Source organism: Gracilinanus agilis, chromosome 2, assembly GCF_016433145.1.
Source record: "Gracilinanus agilis isolate LMUSP501 chromosome 2, AgileGrace, whole genome shotgun sequence".
NCBI classification, from domain to species: domain Eukaryota; kingdom Metazoa; phylum Chordata; class Mammalia; order Didelphimorphia; family Didelphidae; genus Gracilinanus; species Gracilinanus agilis.
In genome coordinates, this window is record NC_058131.1 from 480,228,187 (window position 1) to 480,248,530 (window position 20,344).

Here is a 20,344-nt window from a genome sequence, read left to right on the forward strand (position 1 = left end):
GAGGAAGAGGGAAAGAGGAAGAAGAAAAGAAGGAAAAGGAGAAGGAAGAGGAGGATGAGAAGGAAGAAAAGGAAAGGAGGAAGAAGAAAAGAAAAAGAAGGAGGAGGAGGAAAAGAAACATGAGAAGGAGGTAAAGAAAGAGGAGGAAGAGGAGGAAAAGAAAGAGGAGGAAGAAGGATAGAAGGAAAAGGAGAGAGGAGAAGAGAATAACAATTAAAGCTAAACAAGGCACAATTACAATAGCCACCTCCCACCCTCCATACCTATGAGAAGGAGCCACCTTCTCTTCTTTGTAAGAGTTTGAACATGGGTAAGGAATAACATCTAGTATTTATATAGTGCTTTAACATTTACAAAGCACTTTATAAATATTATCTTCTTCTATTCTCAAAACAAGCCTGAAAGGTAGATGTTATTATTATTATCCTTATTTTATAGGGCAGGAAACAGGGCAGACAAGAGATTAAGTTTCTTGATCAGGGTCAAACCACTACTAAAAGTCTAGAGCTGGACCAGAACTCAGGTCTTCCTGTTTCTAGTCCAGTGCATCATCCATTGTGCCATCCTATCTGCTACAGAAAATGTCAGACTTCTAAATTTTGTTGGTTAGTTTTTCTGAACTGTTTTCTCCACCAGTGATGTGCTCCCCCAGAGTACATTCGAAAGGAGAAAGAGGGGGCAGAGTCTGTAAGACCAGCGTTAAAAGGCAAACAGGAATAGGTGGGTAAAAAGATATCACTGAACCGGATTGGGTGAGATGTGGGGCCTTTTCTGATGGCAAAAGAGAGGAAAGATAGCAAAGAACATCTACCTGAAATCTCCTTCCAGTTTCTCCTGCTGTACCAGCTTTGAAACAATGGGGCCCATCAGGACTTTGTTCACCACAGTCCCCAGGACAAAGTAGCCAAAGATGCTCACTGGCCCAAGCCAGCCTGTGCTGAAAAAGCAAAAAGTTAAAAATGTCAAAAGAGATGTTGGTCTGAGGGAAGGAGGGTAGCAAGGAGAAAGAGAATTTGGAATTCAATAATTTTTAAATGAATGTTTAAAAAAATTTTTAAGAAAAATAAAAAATTGTTTTTACATGTAATTGGGGAAAAATTATTTTTTAAAGTTGTGTTGGTCAAGAAACTTGGCCCTGGAGAAAACTTAAGAAAACCTTCCTTTTCCTTCTTTGCAGAGGTGAATGACTATGGATAGGAATATTGCATCACAAACTAAGGGCAGCTACGTAGCTCATGGGATTGAGAGCCAGGCCCAGAGACAGGAGGTCTTGGGTTCAAATTTGAGCTCAGACACTTCTTTGCTATGTGACCCTGGGCAAGTCACTGAACTCCCATTGCCTAGCCCTTACCACAATTCTGCCTTGGAACCAATGCTAGTATTGATTCTAAGGCAAAAGGTAAGGGTTTAAAAAAATAAAATAAATAAACTACCAGTAAACTATTATTGACATGTAGGTAGGTTGGTTTTGCTGAACTGTTTTGATTTTTACTCTATTAAAATTTTTTTAAAATATAAAATGGCTTGCTGGGGTTTAAAAAGGAGGAATATATTTGAAAAGAAAGGTGATGTAAAAACCAAAGGATAGCAATAATAATTTTTCTCAAGTAGAATATTTCTTATTCAAAGGAAAATTAAAAGACATGGATTATCCATTCTCTCCTGGGCTTGTCAGTTCCCTGTTTCTGTAACCCAGACCCATAGGCAAATCAGAGTCGTTCCACCATATTGCTGCCTTGAGTCAGGCTTGCCAGGTCCCAAATAAGGAGACTTTTTCCTTTTTCCCAGCACCAGAAAAGAGAATCACGGTTAGTTTTCAAGAGCTGTGGGAATTCTTGGGTTATGGTATCTGGAACCTTAAAATGAACATATTTAAAATTTCTGGCAAAAAGGAGACCTGGAATCCTAAAAAAAGGAAAGCCAAGAAACACTTCAGAATGGGTGGTCTTAAAGTACACAAAAAGGAAGCATTCTGTAACTTGGCAAAAAAAACCCAACAAAACATTGAAAGTTGGAATCCTGGAGCAACTAGGTAGCTCTGTGGATTGTGAATCAAGCCGAGATGGAAGATCCTAGGTTCAAATCTGACCTCAGACATACTTCTTAGTTGTGTGACCCTGGGCAAGTCACTTAACCCCCTAGCCTTTACCACTCTTCTGCCTTAGAACCAATACACAGAATTGATTCTAAGATGAAAGGCAAGGGTTTAAAAAAAAAAAAGACAAGAAAAGAAAGTCAGAACCATCAATGTTCAGCAACAGAACATTTTGGAGTTTTTCCAGGACTAGTTGGAGAATAGGGAGTATCTGGGAAAGACAAGTTAGGGCCAACTTTCCCCAACCAGAGCCGGTACCTTTGAAAGCACTGATATGTGTAGTAAGTGATGGTGAAGGGGGAGATGATCAGCTTGCTGGCCATGGTGCTGAGCTGCCGACAGAATCTCTCCACATCTTGACTGATGCGCTGGTCCCTGCATCCAATGAGAGAAGAGAGAGCATTGTGAAACAGGAACCTTGTGAAGGGAAATCACAGGAAATGAAGGTCAGAAAAACCAGCTTCTCAAGCCTCTTCCTGATGCCTTCATCCTGAACCTTTGGTGGCAATAAACTAAAAATCAGGGGGAAGCCACATAGGCACACTGAGGGTGGCACACTACCAACACCCTAAGATTTTCAGAGAAATTTTCATTTAGTTTAAAACCTATCTTTGGACTACTGCTCTTTTGGGGCTTTTGTTTATCCCTGAAAAAGTTTAAGAAGAAAGACATGACAGCAGCAATAACTACTACCCAAGAGGCTGTGAGGATATCTGAACCAAGAAAGAAGTATCCCATATTTCTCAATCCCTCATCAGTTTACATACAGTCATGTGATATATTTTGGGTTGATCCATGGAGCTGGCAAGAAAAGGGAAGAACACTGAGAAGGGGAAGTAAAGAGACCAGAAGTCTGCCCACTAAACCTTTCTCTTGGAGTTCCATCTGGCATCAGGTGGTAATTCCTACCTGAATCTCAAAGTACCTGGCCAGAAAGCAGCAAGCAAGGAGACCCCAAAAGAAAATTCCACCCATGGAATTGGACTCTCATAGACACGTGGCTTTCTCCCAATCTTAGTAAGGAAAACCAAACATCCAGAAAGGCAGAGGATAAATGGATAAAAGAGGATAAAAGGAGAAGCCTACGGATTATCGATGTCATCTCGAATCACGTTGAGGGTATAATAGATTCGGCCCCGGAAGTAAAGGCAATGAAGGTGCTCAGTAAGGTCCTTCCTCCAGTTCACATACAACAAATTACAGATAAACTGGTCAAAGCTCTTCAGCTATGGAGAGAGGAAGGGAAGAAGAGAAGGGAAGGGAATAAGCATTTATTAAGCACCTACTATTTTTTGGGTAATGTATTAAGCATTTTTTAAAAATATTTTTTATTTTCTCAATTATATGTAATAACAGTTTTTAACATATGTTTTCCAAATTGTCTCCCTCACCCTTTCCCTGCCACTCCCTGAGATGGTCAGCAATTTGATCTGGGTTGTAAAACAAATTTCCATATCGGTCACTATTGTAAAAGAATACTCATATAAAACCAAAACACAAAAATAAAAACACAAATAAAATAGTGAAAAATAGTAATGCTTTGATCTACATTCAGACTTTAATAGTTCTTTCTTTGGAAGTGGATAGCATTCCTTGTCATAAATCCTTCAGAATTATTCTGAATCACCATATTGTTGAGAATAGCTAGGTCATTCACACTTGTTCATCATACAGTATTGTCACTGTGTACAATGTTCTTCTGATTCTGCTCACTTCATTTTGCATCAGTTCACATCAGTCTTTCTAGGTTTTTCTGAAATCATTCCACTTGTCATTTCTTATAGCACAATAGTATTCCACACCAACATGGACCAAAGTTTGTTCAGCCATTCTCCAGATGATGAGCATCCCCTTAATTTCCAATTCTTTGCTGCTATAAAAAGAGCAGCTATAAATATTTTTATACAAGTAGGTCCTTTTCCCTTTTTTATGATCTCTTTGGGATACAGACCTAGTAGTGGTAGTACTGGATCAAAGAGCATGCAGTTTTACAGCCCTTTGGGCACTGTGCTAAGCCCTTTTACAAATACAACTTCTTCTGGGTTAATATTGTGAAAAAGATCACTTCCTTAGAGATACAGCTCAATCTTCAACTCTAGCCAGAAGCCTCCCTTGTTTTAGCCTCAGCCCAGTTGGATCACTCCTTTTTCTGCACCTACTTGGAACTTTCTCCCTATATCATATCAAATGGCTTATTAAAGCACTATGCTATGGGCTGGGGCTATGAAGATAAAAATGAAAACAAACCCTTTCTTGAAAGCACTGTAAAGATCAAGTACATGCAGATAAGCAAATAGAAAATAAATACCTGGAGAGTCAGCCATAGTCAGGAAGGCCTGAATACAAGTCTTGCCTCTGACATACTGGCATTCTGACTCCAGAGAAATCATTTAACCACTCAGTACTCCCAAGCAATGATCTCTTAGACCATAAATTGAACAACTGGGGCTGATATTGTTGGGAGAGAGACTTTCATTTATTTATTTATTTTTAAGACTCTTATCTTCTACCTTGCTGTCACTTCTAAGAGAGAAGACTGGCAAGGGATAGGCAATCAGGATTAAGTGGCTTAACCCAAGGTCACATAGCTAAGAAGTGTCTAAGGCCAGATTTGAACCCAGGTTCTCCCAAAGTCAGGCCTAAAACTCTATCCACTGCTACCTCGCTGCCCTGAGAGGAGATTTTCTTAACAGGAGTCCCTTTAAATCAATGGAATCTCAAATAGATTTTTTTAAAATATGACATTAATTACTGGGAGAGGAGGAAAAGTTGCTTTGGAAGTGTTCAAAAGCAAATTTAATATATGTGTGTCCACAAATTTATTGAGGACAAGGATCAAAATTTAGTTAATTTCTTTTTTATTTCTTCTTTCTTCTTATCCTCAGCCTCCTCCTTCCTCACCTAAACAGAAGCCTCAGTAAAATAGAAGTATTCCATGATAAAATTTGTATTGTCCAGTGGCTCATAATGACCAAAGGAGTCCCAGAGAAATGGGTTGATTTGCTGTGGGATACGGGATACGTCACTCAACCTTAGTTTTTACAGCGGGGCAAAAGCAACTCTGACCTTCCCTGTACCCCAGGGATATAATGAGGGGGAAGGAAAGGAGACTGTTACTTTAAAGTGTTCTGAGCAGTCTAAAATGGAAGAAAAATGATACTTAATGATTTACTCTTAACTGACATTGAAATAAGTCATTACTATCATCATCATCATCATCATCATCATTAACATTTATTTAGCTCTTACTGTATTCCAGGCACTATGTGCTAACTGATTTACAATTATCATTTCATATGAGTCTCACAACAACCCTGAGAGGTGGTTGCTATTCTGATCTTCATTTTACAGATGAAGAAACTGAGGCAGATAGCAGTGACTAGCCCAGAGATCGATAGGTAGGAAGTGCCTGAGGCTGAGTTTGAATTCAAGTCTCCCTTTTTTTTAGACCTGGAGCTCTATCCCCTGAACCACCTAGATGTCCTAGCTACAAGCAAGGTCATAAGCACATCAGTGGTCATTTAGTGGCCATTTAGTGCTCTGGTTAAGAGGATTAAATAAGAAACGAATTATAAGAAAGCTTAATTCTTTAAGAAGAAGCAGGCTCAAGGCACAAGTTTTCAACTTTTAGGAGAACAGCACCCTACATTCCCAAAAAAGAGAGGGAGCCCAAGCACACCCTATGTTCTTGCCCCTATCTTAGGCAGTGTAGTCCCCTGAGGGCACCCAGCTCCAAACACAAGAGCACAAATGGCGTAAGATGGGAAGGGATGAAGGGAATAAGAGCAGGACCAAGGGTCCTCTTCTTACTGTAGAATTGAGCACGATGAGAACAAGGGCTAGATATGTCAAGGACTTGAATCCATCCAGATCCTTGTTTCCTAGGACACCATAGTATTGACTGGGTATTAGTCCCACCTGGTAGATGACCAGTTGCTCTGTAGGAGAAAACAAATGGGAAGTACAAATAACAGAACTGGCAAGTAAGGATTCCATCTGAGTCTTTGGCTTCTTCAACTCCCCATTAACCAAACAAATCAATCAAAAAGTATTTATTAGGCACTAAGTTCTAGGAACACAAAGAAAGAGCAAACCCAAACTCTGCCCTCAAGGAGCATACATTTTAGGGGAAGAGTCAACATACATAAATCAAAGCACACAAGATAGAGTAGATGAAAAATATTCTTCGAGCAAAGATTCTTAAGATTTTTGTGTTTCGTGTACACTTAGGCAGTCTGCTGAAGAAGCTTATGAAGCTCCATCTCAGAATAATTTTCTAAAAATTCAAATTGGAAAGAAATGCTAAATTTCAGTGAGAGGTGAGTGAAAATCAAAGATGTACATTTTTCTCCCCATCCAAATTCATGATATCCATAGATTCCTCATGGGTCCATGGACTCCAGGTTAAAAACTCTTGCTTTAGAGGAGAGGCACTATCCATTTCAGGAACCAAGAAAGACCTTCTGAGGAGATATCCCTTTAATGGAGTCTTTTTTAAAAATACTTTTTTACCTTCTGCCTTAGAATCAATACTAAATATTGGTTCCAAGGCATAAGAGTGGTAAGGGCTAGGCAACTGGGGTTAAATGACTTGCCTAGGGTCACACAGCTAGGAAGTATCTGAGGCCAAATTTGAACCCAAGTCCTCCTGAGTCTAGGTCTGATTCTCTGCCCCTTAGCTGAGTCTTAATTTAGGAAGCCAGGGATTCTAAGAGTTCAATATGAAAAAAGAAAACATTCCAGATATGGTGTTGGGGATGGGGTAAGGACAGAGGAGATGAGAGGGAGTTTTGTGTGAAGAACATCAAGTGGCCCCATAGAGGTAGACCACAGACTTCATGAAAAGTAATAGGTTAAAAGATTAGGAAAAAAAGAAAGGGGCCAGGCTGTAAAGCACTTTAAATGCCAAGGTGTGTCCCAAAAGTCTTAGTCCCAAAAGATTTTTTTGGGATATCCTATATGGAGGCAGCTAGATGACATAATGGAGAGAGTGCTAGACCTGAAGTCAGAAAGAACTGAGTTTAAATATGGTCTCAGGCATTTCCTAGCTGTATGACCCTGGACAAGTCCCTTAACCTCTAGCTGTCCTAGTTTTTTCATCTGTAAAATGAGGGTAATAATAGCACTAATCTTTAAAGGTTTTTATGAGGATCAGATGAGATAAAGTTTATAAAGTGTTTTACAAACTTTAAAGCATTATAAATACTATACTTAATATATAAATACATATTTATTATATATTGATATATAAAATATATAACTACATTACATATTTAAATATATGTCTGCATTATATATAATAATATATTATATAACTGCTTTATATAATTATAACATATACTACAATTGTATATTAAATTTCCATGTTATATTATATATAACTATACATTAAATAGCTATATATCATGCAATATAAAATACATGTTTGTGTATTATATGTAATGAGTTCCTATAGTTAGTAGAACAAGAGAAGAAAGAAGGAAGTTTATAGGGACACAGGGGCCCAGGGAAGTGCTGTCCTCTATATGCACTTGCTTACCCAGCAGGGTGACACAAAGAAGGGTCAGGAACATCAACACATTCTGCGATGAACAATAGGGAAACAAGATGGATTGTATCTTTAGGAAGCGTCGGAGAAACTGCAGGTCCAGCCGGGGCCTGAAGAGAAGGAAGACACAGGACAAAGGTTAACAAGCTAGTCTGTCCCCTCAAAGGAAATTGTCTCACAAGGTTAGATTGGGAAAATCTCCAAAGGAGAAATCAGACAAGGTCTGTCTAAATTGTGGTGTTCGGCAGACTTCTCTACTAGCAGCAATGCAGGGATCCAGAGCAAGGTGGAGGGACTTATGAGAAAGAAAAGTAGCCACATTCAGAGGAAGAACTGTGGGAGGAGAAACACATTAGAAAAACAACTGCTTGAACACATGGGCTGACTCCAGACCCCAAGCTCTGTCCACAGGATCATCTGGCTATTAGGGATGTAGACAGTAAACGATAACTCTAGTCCAACTATCAATAATATGGAATTAGGTCTTGATCAATGATACATGTAAAACCCAGTGGAATTGTGCATTGGCCAAGGGGAGTTAGGGGGGTTTGGGGGAGAGGGAAAGAACATGAAATATGTAACTAGGGGAAAATATTAAAAAAGAAAAAGAAATTTTCCCCCAAAATAAATAATTAAATAAATGGATTGTGGTGTTTGGGGCCCCATGCAGGCAATTACTGATGTTGATCAGGCTGGAATGAAAGAGGGAAGGAAGAAGGGTTAGGAATAACTATTTATATAGCCCCTAATACTGTGCTAAATACTTTAGAATTATTCTATCATTTGATTCTTTTAGCAACCCTATGAGGTAGGTGCTGTTATTATCTCCATTTTGCAAAGGAACAAACTGAGGCAGGCAAAGGTTAGGTAACTTGGCCAGGTATACACAGTCAGTAAGTGTCTGAGGCTGGATTTGATCTTCAGTCTATCCTGACTCCAGACCCCGAGCTCTGTCCACAGGATCATCTACCTATCTTTCTTCCTGTGAAAACTTAGACCAGCAGCACCTGCAAGGGTTCTCCCAAAGCCCTTCTCCAGGACTCTCCCCCACAACAAAGAAAGAACCACACAAAAGCCTGCACCTACAGATTCTCCTCTACCAATTTTCAAGTGAAAAAAAGGTTTTTTTGGACAAGACCTGTGCTCTCTACCAAGACAAACTGGCACCTGCTTTACGCTTGAAGGGGCTGTGAGATGACTGGATTACTGAGAGATTAAGTGATTTCCCCCAGAGTCACCCAACTTGTATGAGTCTGAGACAGGACCTAAACTCAGGTTTTCCTGGGTCTGGAGCTGATTCTTCACCTATTATGCAGAGCTTCTCATTGCTGCCTTCAAAGTCAATTTAAAAAACCCTATCTTTTTTCTGTTTAGTTCCTTTTCATTTTTTCTTAAATAATTTAATTTATTTATTCTTTTAACCTTTGTCTGCCCCACTTTCCTCATCTGTTAAATGAGGATAATAGCAGCATCTATCTTTCAGTGTTTTAGGGAGAATCAAATGAGACCAAGTCTATAAGGTATTTTACAAATCTTAATAATAATAAATACTATACTTAACGCATCTTACAAATCTTAATAATAAATACTATACTTAACACATACATATTTTATATAATATACAAATGTGTGTTATATAGTATATGTATACATTATATATATATATAATAGTTTCTTATACCACCATAATTCTCCTAAATATCCCTCTCCTTCCTCCTCTTTCTCTCAGAGAGCCATCCCTATATAATATAATGCATATTATATTATATGGTATAATAGTCAGAGTACTGAGTCTGGAGTCAGAAAGCCTCATCTTTCTAAGTTCAAATCTGACCTGAGACATTTACTGTGTGATCCTGAAAAGTCATTTGATCATGTTTTTCTCAGTTTCCTCATGTGTGAAATGAGCTGGAGAAGAAAATGGAAAATCACTCTGGTATCTTTGCCAAGAAGACTCCAAATATGAAAACAAAAAGTTGGACACAGCTGAACAAAAAATTTTTTAGAAAAACAAAACAAACCCACTATAACTTATCAAAATATATAAAAAGTCAAAAACATGTACAAAGTGTAACACTAGTGGGCCTTTCACTTCCATAAAGGTCAAGGTGTCCTCTCATATCTCTGTTAGAATCTGGCTTGATTTTTTTTTTTTTTTACATTTTTAAACCCTTAACTTCTGTGTATTGGCTCCTAGGTGGAAGAGTGGTAAGGGTGGGCAATGGGGGTCAAGTGACTTGCCCAGGGTCACACAGCTGGGACGTGTCTGAAACCGGATTTGAACCTAGGACCTCCCATCTCTAGGCCTGACTCTCTATCCACTGAGCTACCGGGCTGCCCCCTGGCTTGATTTTTTAAATAATTTTTTTAAACCCTCTCTGTCTTAGAATACAGTATTTGTTCCATGGTAGAAGAGCAGTAAGGGCTAGGCAATTGGGGTTAAGTGACTTGCAGCTACTGAGGCTCACATTTGAACCCAGGACCTCCTGACTGTCTATTCACTGAGCCACCTAACTGCCCTCTTCCCCCTGAGCTTTATAATTTTGTTACTTTCACCTTTGGTTTTGTGGTGAATAAGTTACTTTCCATTTCCATTTATATTGTTGTAATAACTATGTATCTTATTTTCTTGGCTCTGCTTACCTCACTGCATCAGTTCATAAGGATCAGTATAGCTTCTCTGAATTTATCAGGCACATCATTTTTTACAGCATAGCAATATTACATTATTCATGTGTCATGATCTCGGTTCCTTTTCACTTTATTATAACGATGTCCTCTGAGGCACCTTTAAGCTCCAAAATCTGTAATTTTGTGACCTAGAATCCCGTGAACCTCAGTGTTCAGTAGCGAGGGGAGTAACGACAGGAAATAAGCTCTCCCTGGACCCAACCTGTGACTAAAGTTGTGTTTCTTCCTTTGTCTCATTTCACATATTCCTGCACCACCTCCTTTAGAATCCAGAAAAGAGAATCTCTTTCCCCTGCCTAGTGACCTCCAGGATAGGATAGCCTTTGATCTTAGGACTGATGAAAGCAATGGAAATTGGTCATCTGGACCCTGGCTATCTTCCATGGGTCCACTTTTTTTGTCCTGGATCACAAATCAAAAAAGGCAAAAAAGCCAGAATAATTTGTTTAAGAGGAAGAAAGCCACAGAAGAAAAACAACTGCTTGAACACACAGGTTGATGCAGACATGATTGGGGAGGTAGACTCGAAATTACCAATGTAACTATCAATAATATGGAAATAAGTCTTGATTGATGACACATGTTAAAACCATTGGAAATTTGAGTAAGCTATGGGGGGTGTGTGAAGAGGGAACGTAAAAACCTGTAACCATGGAAAATTTTTCTTAAAAAATAAAATATTTAAATTTTTAAAAAAAAGAGGAAGAAAGCTAAAGAATCTAGGAAGAGAGATCTGAAAAAAATCCAGGTTTAAAACCAATGCCAAAACCCTAAAAGAGCCCCTTCAATCTCCCAGAGTCCTTTAGAAAACTACAGTTTTCTAATCTCCTTAACCCCGAAACACTCCTCATTCCCCCCACTCTAATCCTGTCTTTCTATCTACTTTATATTCTACACAAGGACTGGCTGAATGACCAGAGGAAAATCACTTATATTTCTTAATGATCCAGGCATCTTTCCTCTCTTCTCCTTTCCTCTCTCTCTACCATTACTTTCTGTCTTAATATAAATTTTAAGACAGAAGAGGGGCAATCAGGGTTGAGTGACTTCCCCAGGATCACACAGCTAGGAAGTGTCTGAGGTACATTTGAAACCAGGACCTCCCATCTCCAGGCCTGGCTCTCTATCCACTGAGCCACCTGGCTGTCCCAATCCAGGCATTTCTCTAAGACTCTTAGAGAGCAGCTGCCAATCTGCATTGGTTGAGAAAGTTTCCTAACTAGAAGTTTGCTACCAAACGTAATCAATCCAATACGAAAGTAAGTCTAGTTCTGGGGTGAATTCTCTGCTGAGTCAGCATCAGAGCTGGTAACAAGTCTCTGCTGATTCAGCATCAGGATCTGTCAGGACCAAAGTCTGTTGCTGGCCCCTCCCCTCTGTCTTTTTCCCTCCCTACATTTTATTCTTTTTTTTTTTTTAACATTAACAAACATGGACATTTTTATACACATATAACGGGGGGGAAGGGGAAGAAGGTCATATATTTTTCTTTTAAACATTTTTTCCTTCCACAAGAGTAGGTGCTGTGCTTTTCCCTACAAATCTCAAAAGCAGTTACTTTGAAGTATTAGGGTACAATGCAGCTAGTGGCACAGTAGATAGAACTGGGCCTAGAGCCATGAAGACTTGGGTTCAAATCTGTCCTCAGACAATTTACTAGCTGAGTGTCTATGGGCAAGTCACTTAAAAAGTCCTATTTGCCTCCGTTTTCTCGTCTATAAAATAGGGATAATAATGGCACCAACTCCCAGGGTTGTTGAGAGGATCATGCAGGATATCTGCAAAGCACTTAGCACAGTGCCTGGCACTTAGTAGGCACTATATAAATGCTAGCTATTATTATCATGTGTTCTGCCATTTTATGGCCCAAATCCTTCTTCATTAACTGGCTTTGGAAGTAAGGAGCAGACATAGAGTGAGCAGGCAGATGGTCTCTGCTTTGCTAAGTACCTAATTGGCTTTGGTCCATTCCTACCATCCTATAGTTTATATTATGTTATGTCTGTGTATATATATATATAAAACATAATGTTATTTATATTATTACATATTTAGTTATAGTTACATATTATCTTATCTTTATATATCTGGTTATATTAAATTTGGGAACGAGAGTAAGGATTAGCAGAAACAACTGAAATCCTCAAATAATCCACTTTAGTCAACACTTTCAACCTGCCAAGTCCTGGGTATAGCCTCCTCCTGAGAATGGCTTGACAAATCATCATTCTTAAAACTCTTTGGTGACCATCCAGGTTATCTGACGATCCCTTCCAGGTCCTATTTGGAGTTGTCAGGCCCAGGAGGAGAGAGGGTTTCTTTGACTTTTAGAGACATTAATTGCCAACCTAGTTTAAGGGCTCCAATTTGGTACAGTACAAAGTGGGTTGAATTTGGTGGCAGAGAAACAGGGTTGGAATCATTAAGATGCTATTCACCACCTCCATGACCTTGGGCAAAATTAGAATACTTTTCTGAGCCTCCTCACTCATAAAATGAAGGAATTGGACTAGATGAACTCAAATGTCTCTTCCAGTTCTAGATCAATCATTCCAGGAAAACTCTTCCTCAGCTAAGTGTTACTTCTCTATTGTTGGTTTCCCCTCAGCCTTTCAAGAATCAGTACTTGAGCAGTAAAAATGCCCTGAAGACACAGAAGAAAGACAGAAGTAGCTAGGTACTTGGGTAATCCACAACTTGGAGAATAAATGTGAACCACTGGTCATCAGCCTCAGCCCAAATCTACATCAAGGAAGGCTATTGTGTTTCTGAAGTTCGACAAGAATGAAGAAAGGAAGGAAGGAAAGAAGGAAGGGAAGGAGAAAGGGAGGGAGGGGAGGAAAGAAGAGTTGTTATTAAGTACTTACTGCAAAGCACTGTGATATATTTAATGCTTTTTAGCTCTATGGAGAGGTGAAGAATATGAAATATTTGGGGTTAGGGCTGGCTGCATTGATACCCAAGAGTACCCAAGAGTATCCAAGTTTGATTTTTTTACGGAGGAATAATGGAAGAATACTGACAAGAATGGTAGCAAGAACATATTTCTATTAATTAATTAATATTAATAAAAAGAGGCAGGGAGATATGGGGGATAAAGGGCAGACCTCAGAGGAAGAGAGAGCTGGGTTAGATTAGATGAGTGCCAAGGCTCCTTTCAACTCTAAATTTATGATCATGCCTTTGACTCTTATTTGTCTTGTGACCCAGGGCAATTTGTTTAACTTCTCAGGGCCCCAGGAAGCTAAAACTATAAAGTAACAAATGATCAAAACATTGATCAGTGGGAGTTTCCTCACCAAGTTCCTCATACCAACTAAAAAATATATATGTTGTATATTAATAACAGCTGGCATTGATTATATTTGTAACATTTGTAAAGCATTTTTATATATATTATCTCATTTGAGACAAGACCTATGAGTTAAATAATACAGATATTATTATCCCCCATCTTACAAAGAAAGAGACAAAGTCATAAACGTTCTCTGCTTTGCTCATGGTTCACTGCTGATGTCAGAGGTATGATTTGAAAACAGATCTTCCCAATTCCAAGGCCAGAAGAAAGCTGACGAGATATAATCTGTACCAGTGGAGGAAGTACACATAGATGGTCTCATAAGTTCACTTAAACAATATCATTCTGAGGACTGAAAAAGGAATTTGTGTATAGAGCAGAACAGAAAATAAGAGAGCTGGAGCTGAAGGAACTTGGCAAGATATGAATTCAAATCTGACCTCAGACACTTACTAGCTTGGTAACCCTGGAGAAGTCACTTCTATCTGCCTCAGTTTTCCCAACTGTAAAATGGAGACCATAATAGTATCTTGAAGGGTTGTTGGATCAGGATCAATTGAGATAATATTTATGGTATGGCAGATAGCAGACATTACATAAATGTTTTATTTCCTTTTTCTTCCTTAGAACATAAATTCCCTGAGGACAGGAAATGTTTAATTTTGGTCTTTGTATACCAAGTGCATGAAGGCACACAGAAGGCACATAAAAATTGGAGCTGAATTGAATTTCAGCATTTAAAAATCTGCCTCGGGGCACACATATACAGTGCATTTGATATAGTAAAACACTGATTATTCCTCTAAACTCATAATATTTTTTTTAACCCTTAACTTCTGTGTATTAGTTCCTTGGTGGAAGAGTGGTAAGGGTAGGCAATGGGGGTCAAGTGACTTGCCCAGGGTCACACAGCTGGGAAGTGTCTGAGGTCAGATTTGAACCTAGGACCTCCCATCTCTAGGCCTGGCTCTCAATCCACTGAGCTACCCAGCTGCCCCCTAAACTCATAATATTTTACACCTCTGGTATATATTATAATAATCACAGGTGAAGTAAGTAATGCATCTAAGGCTCCAATAATGTTCTTTTCACTATATACCAGGCTGCCTCTAATCATTCGATGTTACTCAGTCATGTGCAATTCTACATAACCCCATTTGGAGTTTTCTTGGCATAGATCCCAGAGTGGTTTGCCATTTCCTTCTCCAGCTCTTTTTCCAGTTGAGGAAACTGAGGCAAACAAGGTTAAGTAACTTGCCCAGGATCGCACAGCTAGTAAGTAATCCTTCATTACCTTGTAACATTTCTTATCCTAAGATCTTTTTAACGTCTACACATTTCTCAAAAAACTACATTGATGGCAGGACTTGATATACCTTATCTATCAGGATTCCAGGGGTAATTCAACATCTGCTTTGCCCTAGCCTTCCCCAGATTCTTTCTTTCCACTTTTTTCACTATCGTGGGGAACAATAACCAAGTCAACACTACCACTGAAAATTGGAAAGGGTTAGACAATTTACCACCCTAAAGCTCCATTACAGCTCCTAGATCAAACTAGAATCTGATCTAAGATATAAGTAGTGACTGCCTAGAACAGAGGTCCTTAACCTGGATCTGAGGATTTTTTCCTTTTTTAAAAATCCTTACCTTCTGTAAAAGTATCAATTCTAAGACAGAAGAGGGGCAAAGGATAGGCAAACAGTGTTAAGTGACTTGCCCAGGGTTACACAACTAGGAAGTGTAGAGCTAGGAAGAGGCCAGATTTGAATCCCAGACCTTCCAACTCTAGGCCTGGCACTGACTGACCCCATTCAAGAATTTTTTAAAAATATTTTGATAAATGTGTCTAAACATAATTAGTTTCCTTTGTGATCCTTTTTACTTTTGTCATTTTAATTTATGCCTTTAGAAACATTATTCTGACATTTTAATTTGTGTTCATAAACCATAAAATAATTGTTCAGAGAGCAACTCAGCTAGCCATCAAGATCACCAGTCCAAATGCTAGATGGAAGAACGAAGTAAAAAATGCTTTGTGCATTTTTATTTGTGTTAAATAAAACAAACATTATTCTGAGAAGGGGCCCTAATAGGCTTCCCCAAAAGCCCAAGGGGTGCTAGGACACAAAAAACTGTTGAGAACCCCCAATCTAGATCAAAACTCCTTTCCCTGACCACTCTTCCCTTAAATATGCTTTATACAAAATTTAGTTCCTTGAGGAAAAGAACTGACTTGATTTATTTCCCCTGGGCCCCAACAGTAACTGGTACATAGTAGGCACTTTAAAAATGTTGTGGATGGATTTGGGATAGCCAGCCCAAGTAGTATTCAAGAAATATCTAATATTTTTCTCCAAGTAACCCCAATTTTTCCCCCTTTTCTCAGCTATTACATCAGTCACAAGATAGCAGTCTCATATCAGGGAATTTATTTTTAAATGATAATAATTTAAGGAATAACTCAGAGTCAAGAGAGACTCTGCCCAATCTCCTTTTTACTTCTTTATCTATAGGACCTTAAAATGATCAAAATTCTTCAGAATGATGGATGACCCTGGGGTACTTAAGGATTTTTGAAACTTTTAATAAGATCATTAAAGTAATTAAGAGGTTTTACCAAGGGTTGAAAGTGTTTCTAAGCAATACTCAATTAATCTTGAACACAGGCGATGTTTTACTGGAAGTCTAGGAACGCTGGCAAGAATACTGCCTGGACTTGGGTTCAAGTGATGGCTCTGCCATGTAACTATTGATAACTGGACAGCGGAGTGGGCAGTGCTGGACTTAGGGTCAGGGGTTACTGAGCTCGAATCCTACCTCGGACAGTTCCTAGCTGTGACCCTGGCCAAGTCACCTAATCCCACTATGCATCAGCTTCCCCATCCATAAAATGTGGACAATAATAGCACCTCCCGGCCAGGGTAGTCGGGAGGATCAAATGAGATAACTATTGTATAGCACAGGATGAACTTTAAAGAGCGACCGCAAAGCTAGCTATTGTTACTATGCATGACCTTGATCAAGTTACCCAGCTCCCTGAGACTCAGTTTGTTCATCTGTAAAATGAAGGGGCTCCGACCCTCCCTGAGGTTTCTTCAGCTCTCGGACTGTAGGAATTTTTTCTACAGCTTCCATCTCTCCCCAAATCAACAGACTCCTCCCTACTCCTAACCCCGCAGCGTCCCAAGCTGCCCAGACCCTGCACGCCCAAACTACCTCTCCTCCGTGCCCCGCACTCCCGGGGGAACCAAGGTGGAGGTATAGCTCACCTCCGGGCTGCTTCGGGGTTCCCCCTTGCTGCCCGCGGGGGCGTCATGAAGCCAGTGTTGGAGCGGAGCGCGTGCCCGGTTTCTCCCAGGGCAGTGTCCCGGCCTCCGTGGGGCGCGCGCGCGCAGGCGGCTTCGGCCAGAGTGGGGAAGGGGAGGAGAGAAGAGAGAGGGAGCAAGGAAGGGGCGGGGCTTGTGTGTAGCACGGGCGGGGTTAGGTGGGAGGCGGGGCCTGAGGCACGACCATAGAGAAGGCGCTGAATGATAGAGAGGAAGGTCCCTGGAACAGCGAGATCCCGCCCTGGGGAACTACATTCTGGACTGTGTGAAAAAAAGTGGAAGAGAGAGAGAGAGAGAGAGAGAGAGAGAGAGAGAGAGAGAGAGAATGAGAATGAATGTGTGTGTGTGTGTGTGTGTGTGTATGTGTTTGTATGAGAGATGAGAAACATAAAAAACACAGACAAAATATAATGAGATTATTTTTATTTTTAATATTGGAAAATTTTTAAGTTAATTTTTAAAATGTTGAATTTCAAAAGTCTCCTCATCCCTCCAGATCTTCCCCAACCCATTAAGAAGGCAAGTAATAAGACGTCCATTATACAAGGGAAGTCATGCAAAACAGATCCACATTGATCATTCTGGGGAAGAAAAGAAGACAAGTCATCAACTTCAGTCTCTCTTGTAGAGCATTAGAATCTAGTGACAAGACAAAAATCAAGTCAACTGGTAATGGCTCAGGATGCAGTGGATGATGCAAGAATATTTGATATCTAAGCAAGCTCTAAGTGCTCCACTGTGCCAGCTTCCACTACCTTCATGGCCCAGCAAGTATGCCTAGATAGATTATCGGTGAGATGAGATCATTGTCCTCCTTCTGGGGCCTCAATTCTAATCCCCCTCCAATTCTTCTACATCTTTAAATTTAGCATTCTCTAAGTTCTTTACTAGTTCTCCTTGCCCCCTTGCCCACTCCTGAAGGCTGGTCGCATCTATCTTTAACTGTTCTCTCCTTTTCTCTCCTCTCCTCCTAACATTTCTTTCAGACCCTGAAGGAGATATCTACCCAACTTTGGAACTCCTGCTCTGTAATAACTTGATGAATGAGTGACTGAGTTTGTATGTGAGATGAGATAATCTACTATAACCAGTCCCATCAAACCATGTTTCACAGTCTAACATTCCCACCATTTTGTCATTTACCCTATTGCAAAGGTACCTCCTCCCCCAAGAGGCTTCTTCCTCTGAGCACAGAAATCAAATCAACACTACCATTGGTCCTGGAAATGCATTGTCCTCTAGTTCTTTTCTGTGACACCCTTGACTTCCACACTAACTAGTCTCATATGTATATTATCTCTCCCTAATTTTTGTCTTCATTGCTTAGCACAGTACCATATTGTAAATGAAATGATTAATAAATGCCTTTTGGGGGCAGCTAGGTGACACAATGGATTGAAAGCTGAACCCATAAAACCCCTTTTTCACCCTTACAGAGCCAAGCCTGGAGTCAGGAGGACCTGTGTTCAAATCTGGCCTCAGACACTTAACTGTGTGACCTTAAACAAGTCACTCTACTCAAATTGCTTAGCTCTGATCCTTCTGTCCTAATATTATTATGACAAAAGTAAGGATTTTTAAAAAAATAAAAACTAAAAATAAATGAATTTTCATTCGATTAATCAACATGCTTATTAAGTGCCAAGTATTGTAAACATTCACAAAATCATAGATTTAGAACTGAAAGGGACCTAGAAGTCATCAACTACAACTTATCTTAGAAATAGTGAAACTAACCCTCAGGAATATCGAGTGATTTGCCCATATAGTATGGTCATATAGGTAAGTAACATACAGAATCTGAGTTTGAATCCAGGTCCTCTAATTTCAAATTGTGACATTTTTGCACTGGAAGATGCTGCCGCTGTGGCAGAGTTTTCATTGTTGCTGACAGAAAGGCAAAAGCTTTCAAGTAGAAAAAAGATTTGAAAACTGTACAGTTGGCTAGGAAAATGGCATCTAAGGACAGATTTGGGCTTTTATTTTGGACAGGATTTAAAATGTAGGTATAAAGAACTATGCACTAGAGAGAGAATAGATCTAACAAAGCTAATTAAAAAAATAGCTGGTGGCATTATCTTAATTTTGTAGATGAGAAAACTAAAGCCCAAATAGATTTTAGATTTTTCTTTGTTTTTTTTTCTTAGATTTTCTTTGCTTTGTTTTCTTCATCAAATTTCTTCCCTTGCAATCTATTCTAAAAATGTATCCTCTGGTTCTGATCCATACCTTTATTTATTCCTTCTTTAATATCTCTTTGCTACTCATGGAGTTAAAGCTTCTGAAGTACTAGATTTCAGTGCCTCTTCTAACCAATTTGTATATTCTTTTAGGTTCATATAACTACTATGTTTGAGGGCTGAGGGAATATCAGGAAAGGGCTCAGAGATATGGAGTCCATTGTTCAGCATCAATAATATTTTTAGTAATTAATTAGATATGATTGTTTGCCTTCTCAGTGGGTAAGAGAAGGCCTAGATCAGTGATTCCCAAAGTGGGCACTTCCGCCCCCTGGAGGGTACTGCAGCGATCCAGGAAAGCGATGATGGCCACAGGTGCATTTATCTTTCCTATTAATTGCTACTAAAATTTTTAAAAAATTAATTTCCAGGGAGCTAAGTAATATTTTTTCTGGAAAGGAGTGGTAGAAAGTTTGGGAACCACTGGCCTAAAGGGAGGGAAAGAATATGAAACTCAACATTTAAAAAAATGAATATTAAAAATAAATAACATTTTTAAAGGACTTTTAATTATCTTCAGAACATCTCTGCCTGATTATCCCTCTGCCCCCTAAAATTCAGCATGATAGTGGTATTGGTATCATCATTCATGCTGTCTTTTGTGCTTTTTCTAAGAAGTTTTTCTTTGCTTTGTTCTCTTCATCAATTCTCTTCCCTTGTGTATGAGTTTGGAGCAAACCTACATGATGGAACTTTGAGGAGGGAGAGAATGGCAGTTGGCCTCAGTGCAAAGACTTATGGGAAGGAACCAACGGATCTCTCTCTAGTTCTGGAGGGGCAGCAAGGTGGGAGGTTGAAATTTGGGGCTGCAGTAGCTTCAAAAACAAACATGAAGAGTTTCCAAAGACCTTCAGCAATTACAACCCTTCTAATTGATTCTCTATCAGTTCCTGAACACCTTGGAAAATATATTAACATCAGTTTGGCCAGGAGGCCTGGACTTCAGTGGGGGAGCTGGCCCCTGGGGGGCCCACAAACTTGCCTTGATCATTTACCTTGTCATACTTCCTCAATAGTTAACCACAATTAGTCTTAAGAGTATTTGGGAGGGGAATTTAGGGATCCCCTGTACCCTTTTTCCCCTGAACCCCTCATCTTTTATTCCTCAGTACTTGTTCCTGAATAAACCCATTTAGTTTTGTT

The 20,344-nt window shown here is 39.5% G+C and overlaps 1 protein-coding gene across 1 annotated transcript in view; it reads right to left on the reverse strand.

The window, feature by feature from the left end:
- The window catches only part of ABCD4 (ATP binding cassette subfamily D member 4), a 36,139-nt gene extending 19,188 nt beyond the window's left edge, over positions 1 to 16,951 (reverse strand). Inside the window, exons 1-6 of the mRNA XM_044662074.1 lie at positions 16,905 to 16,951; positions 7,635 to 7,753; positions 5,906 to 6,033; positions 3,182 to 3,321; positions 2,354 to 2,470; positions 812 to 937 (exon numbers count right to left, since the gene is read on the reverse strand). Of these exons, the coding sequence (XP_044518009.1) occupies positions 812 to 937; positions 2,354 to 2,470; positions 3,182 to 3,321; positions 5,906 to 6,033; positions 7,635 to 7,753; positions 16,905 to 16,951 (677 nt within the window). The remainder of the gene's footprint in view (positions 1 to 811; positions 938 to 2,353; positions 2,471 to 3,181; positions 3,322 to 5,905; positions 6,034 to 7,634; positions 7,754 to 16,904) is intronic.
- Positions 16,952 to 20,344: the final 3,393 nt, after the last annotated feature.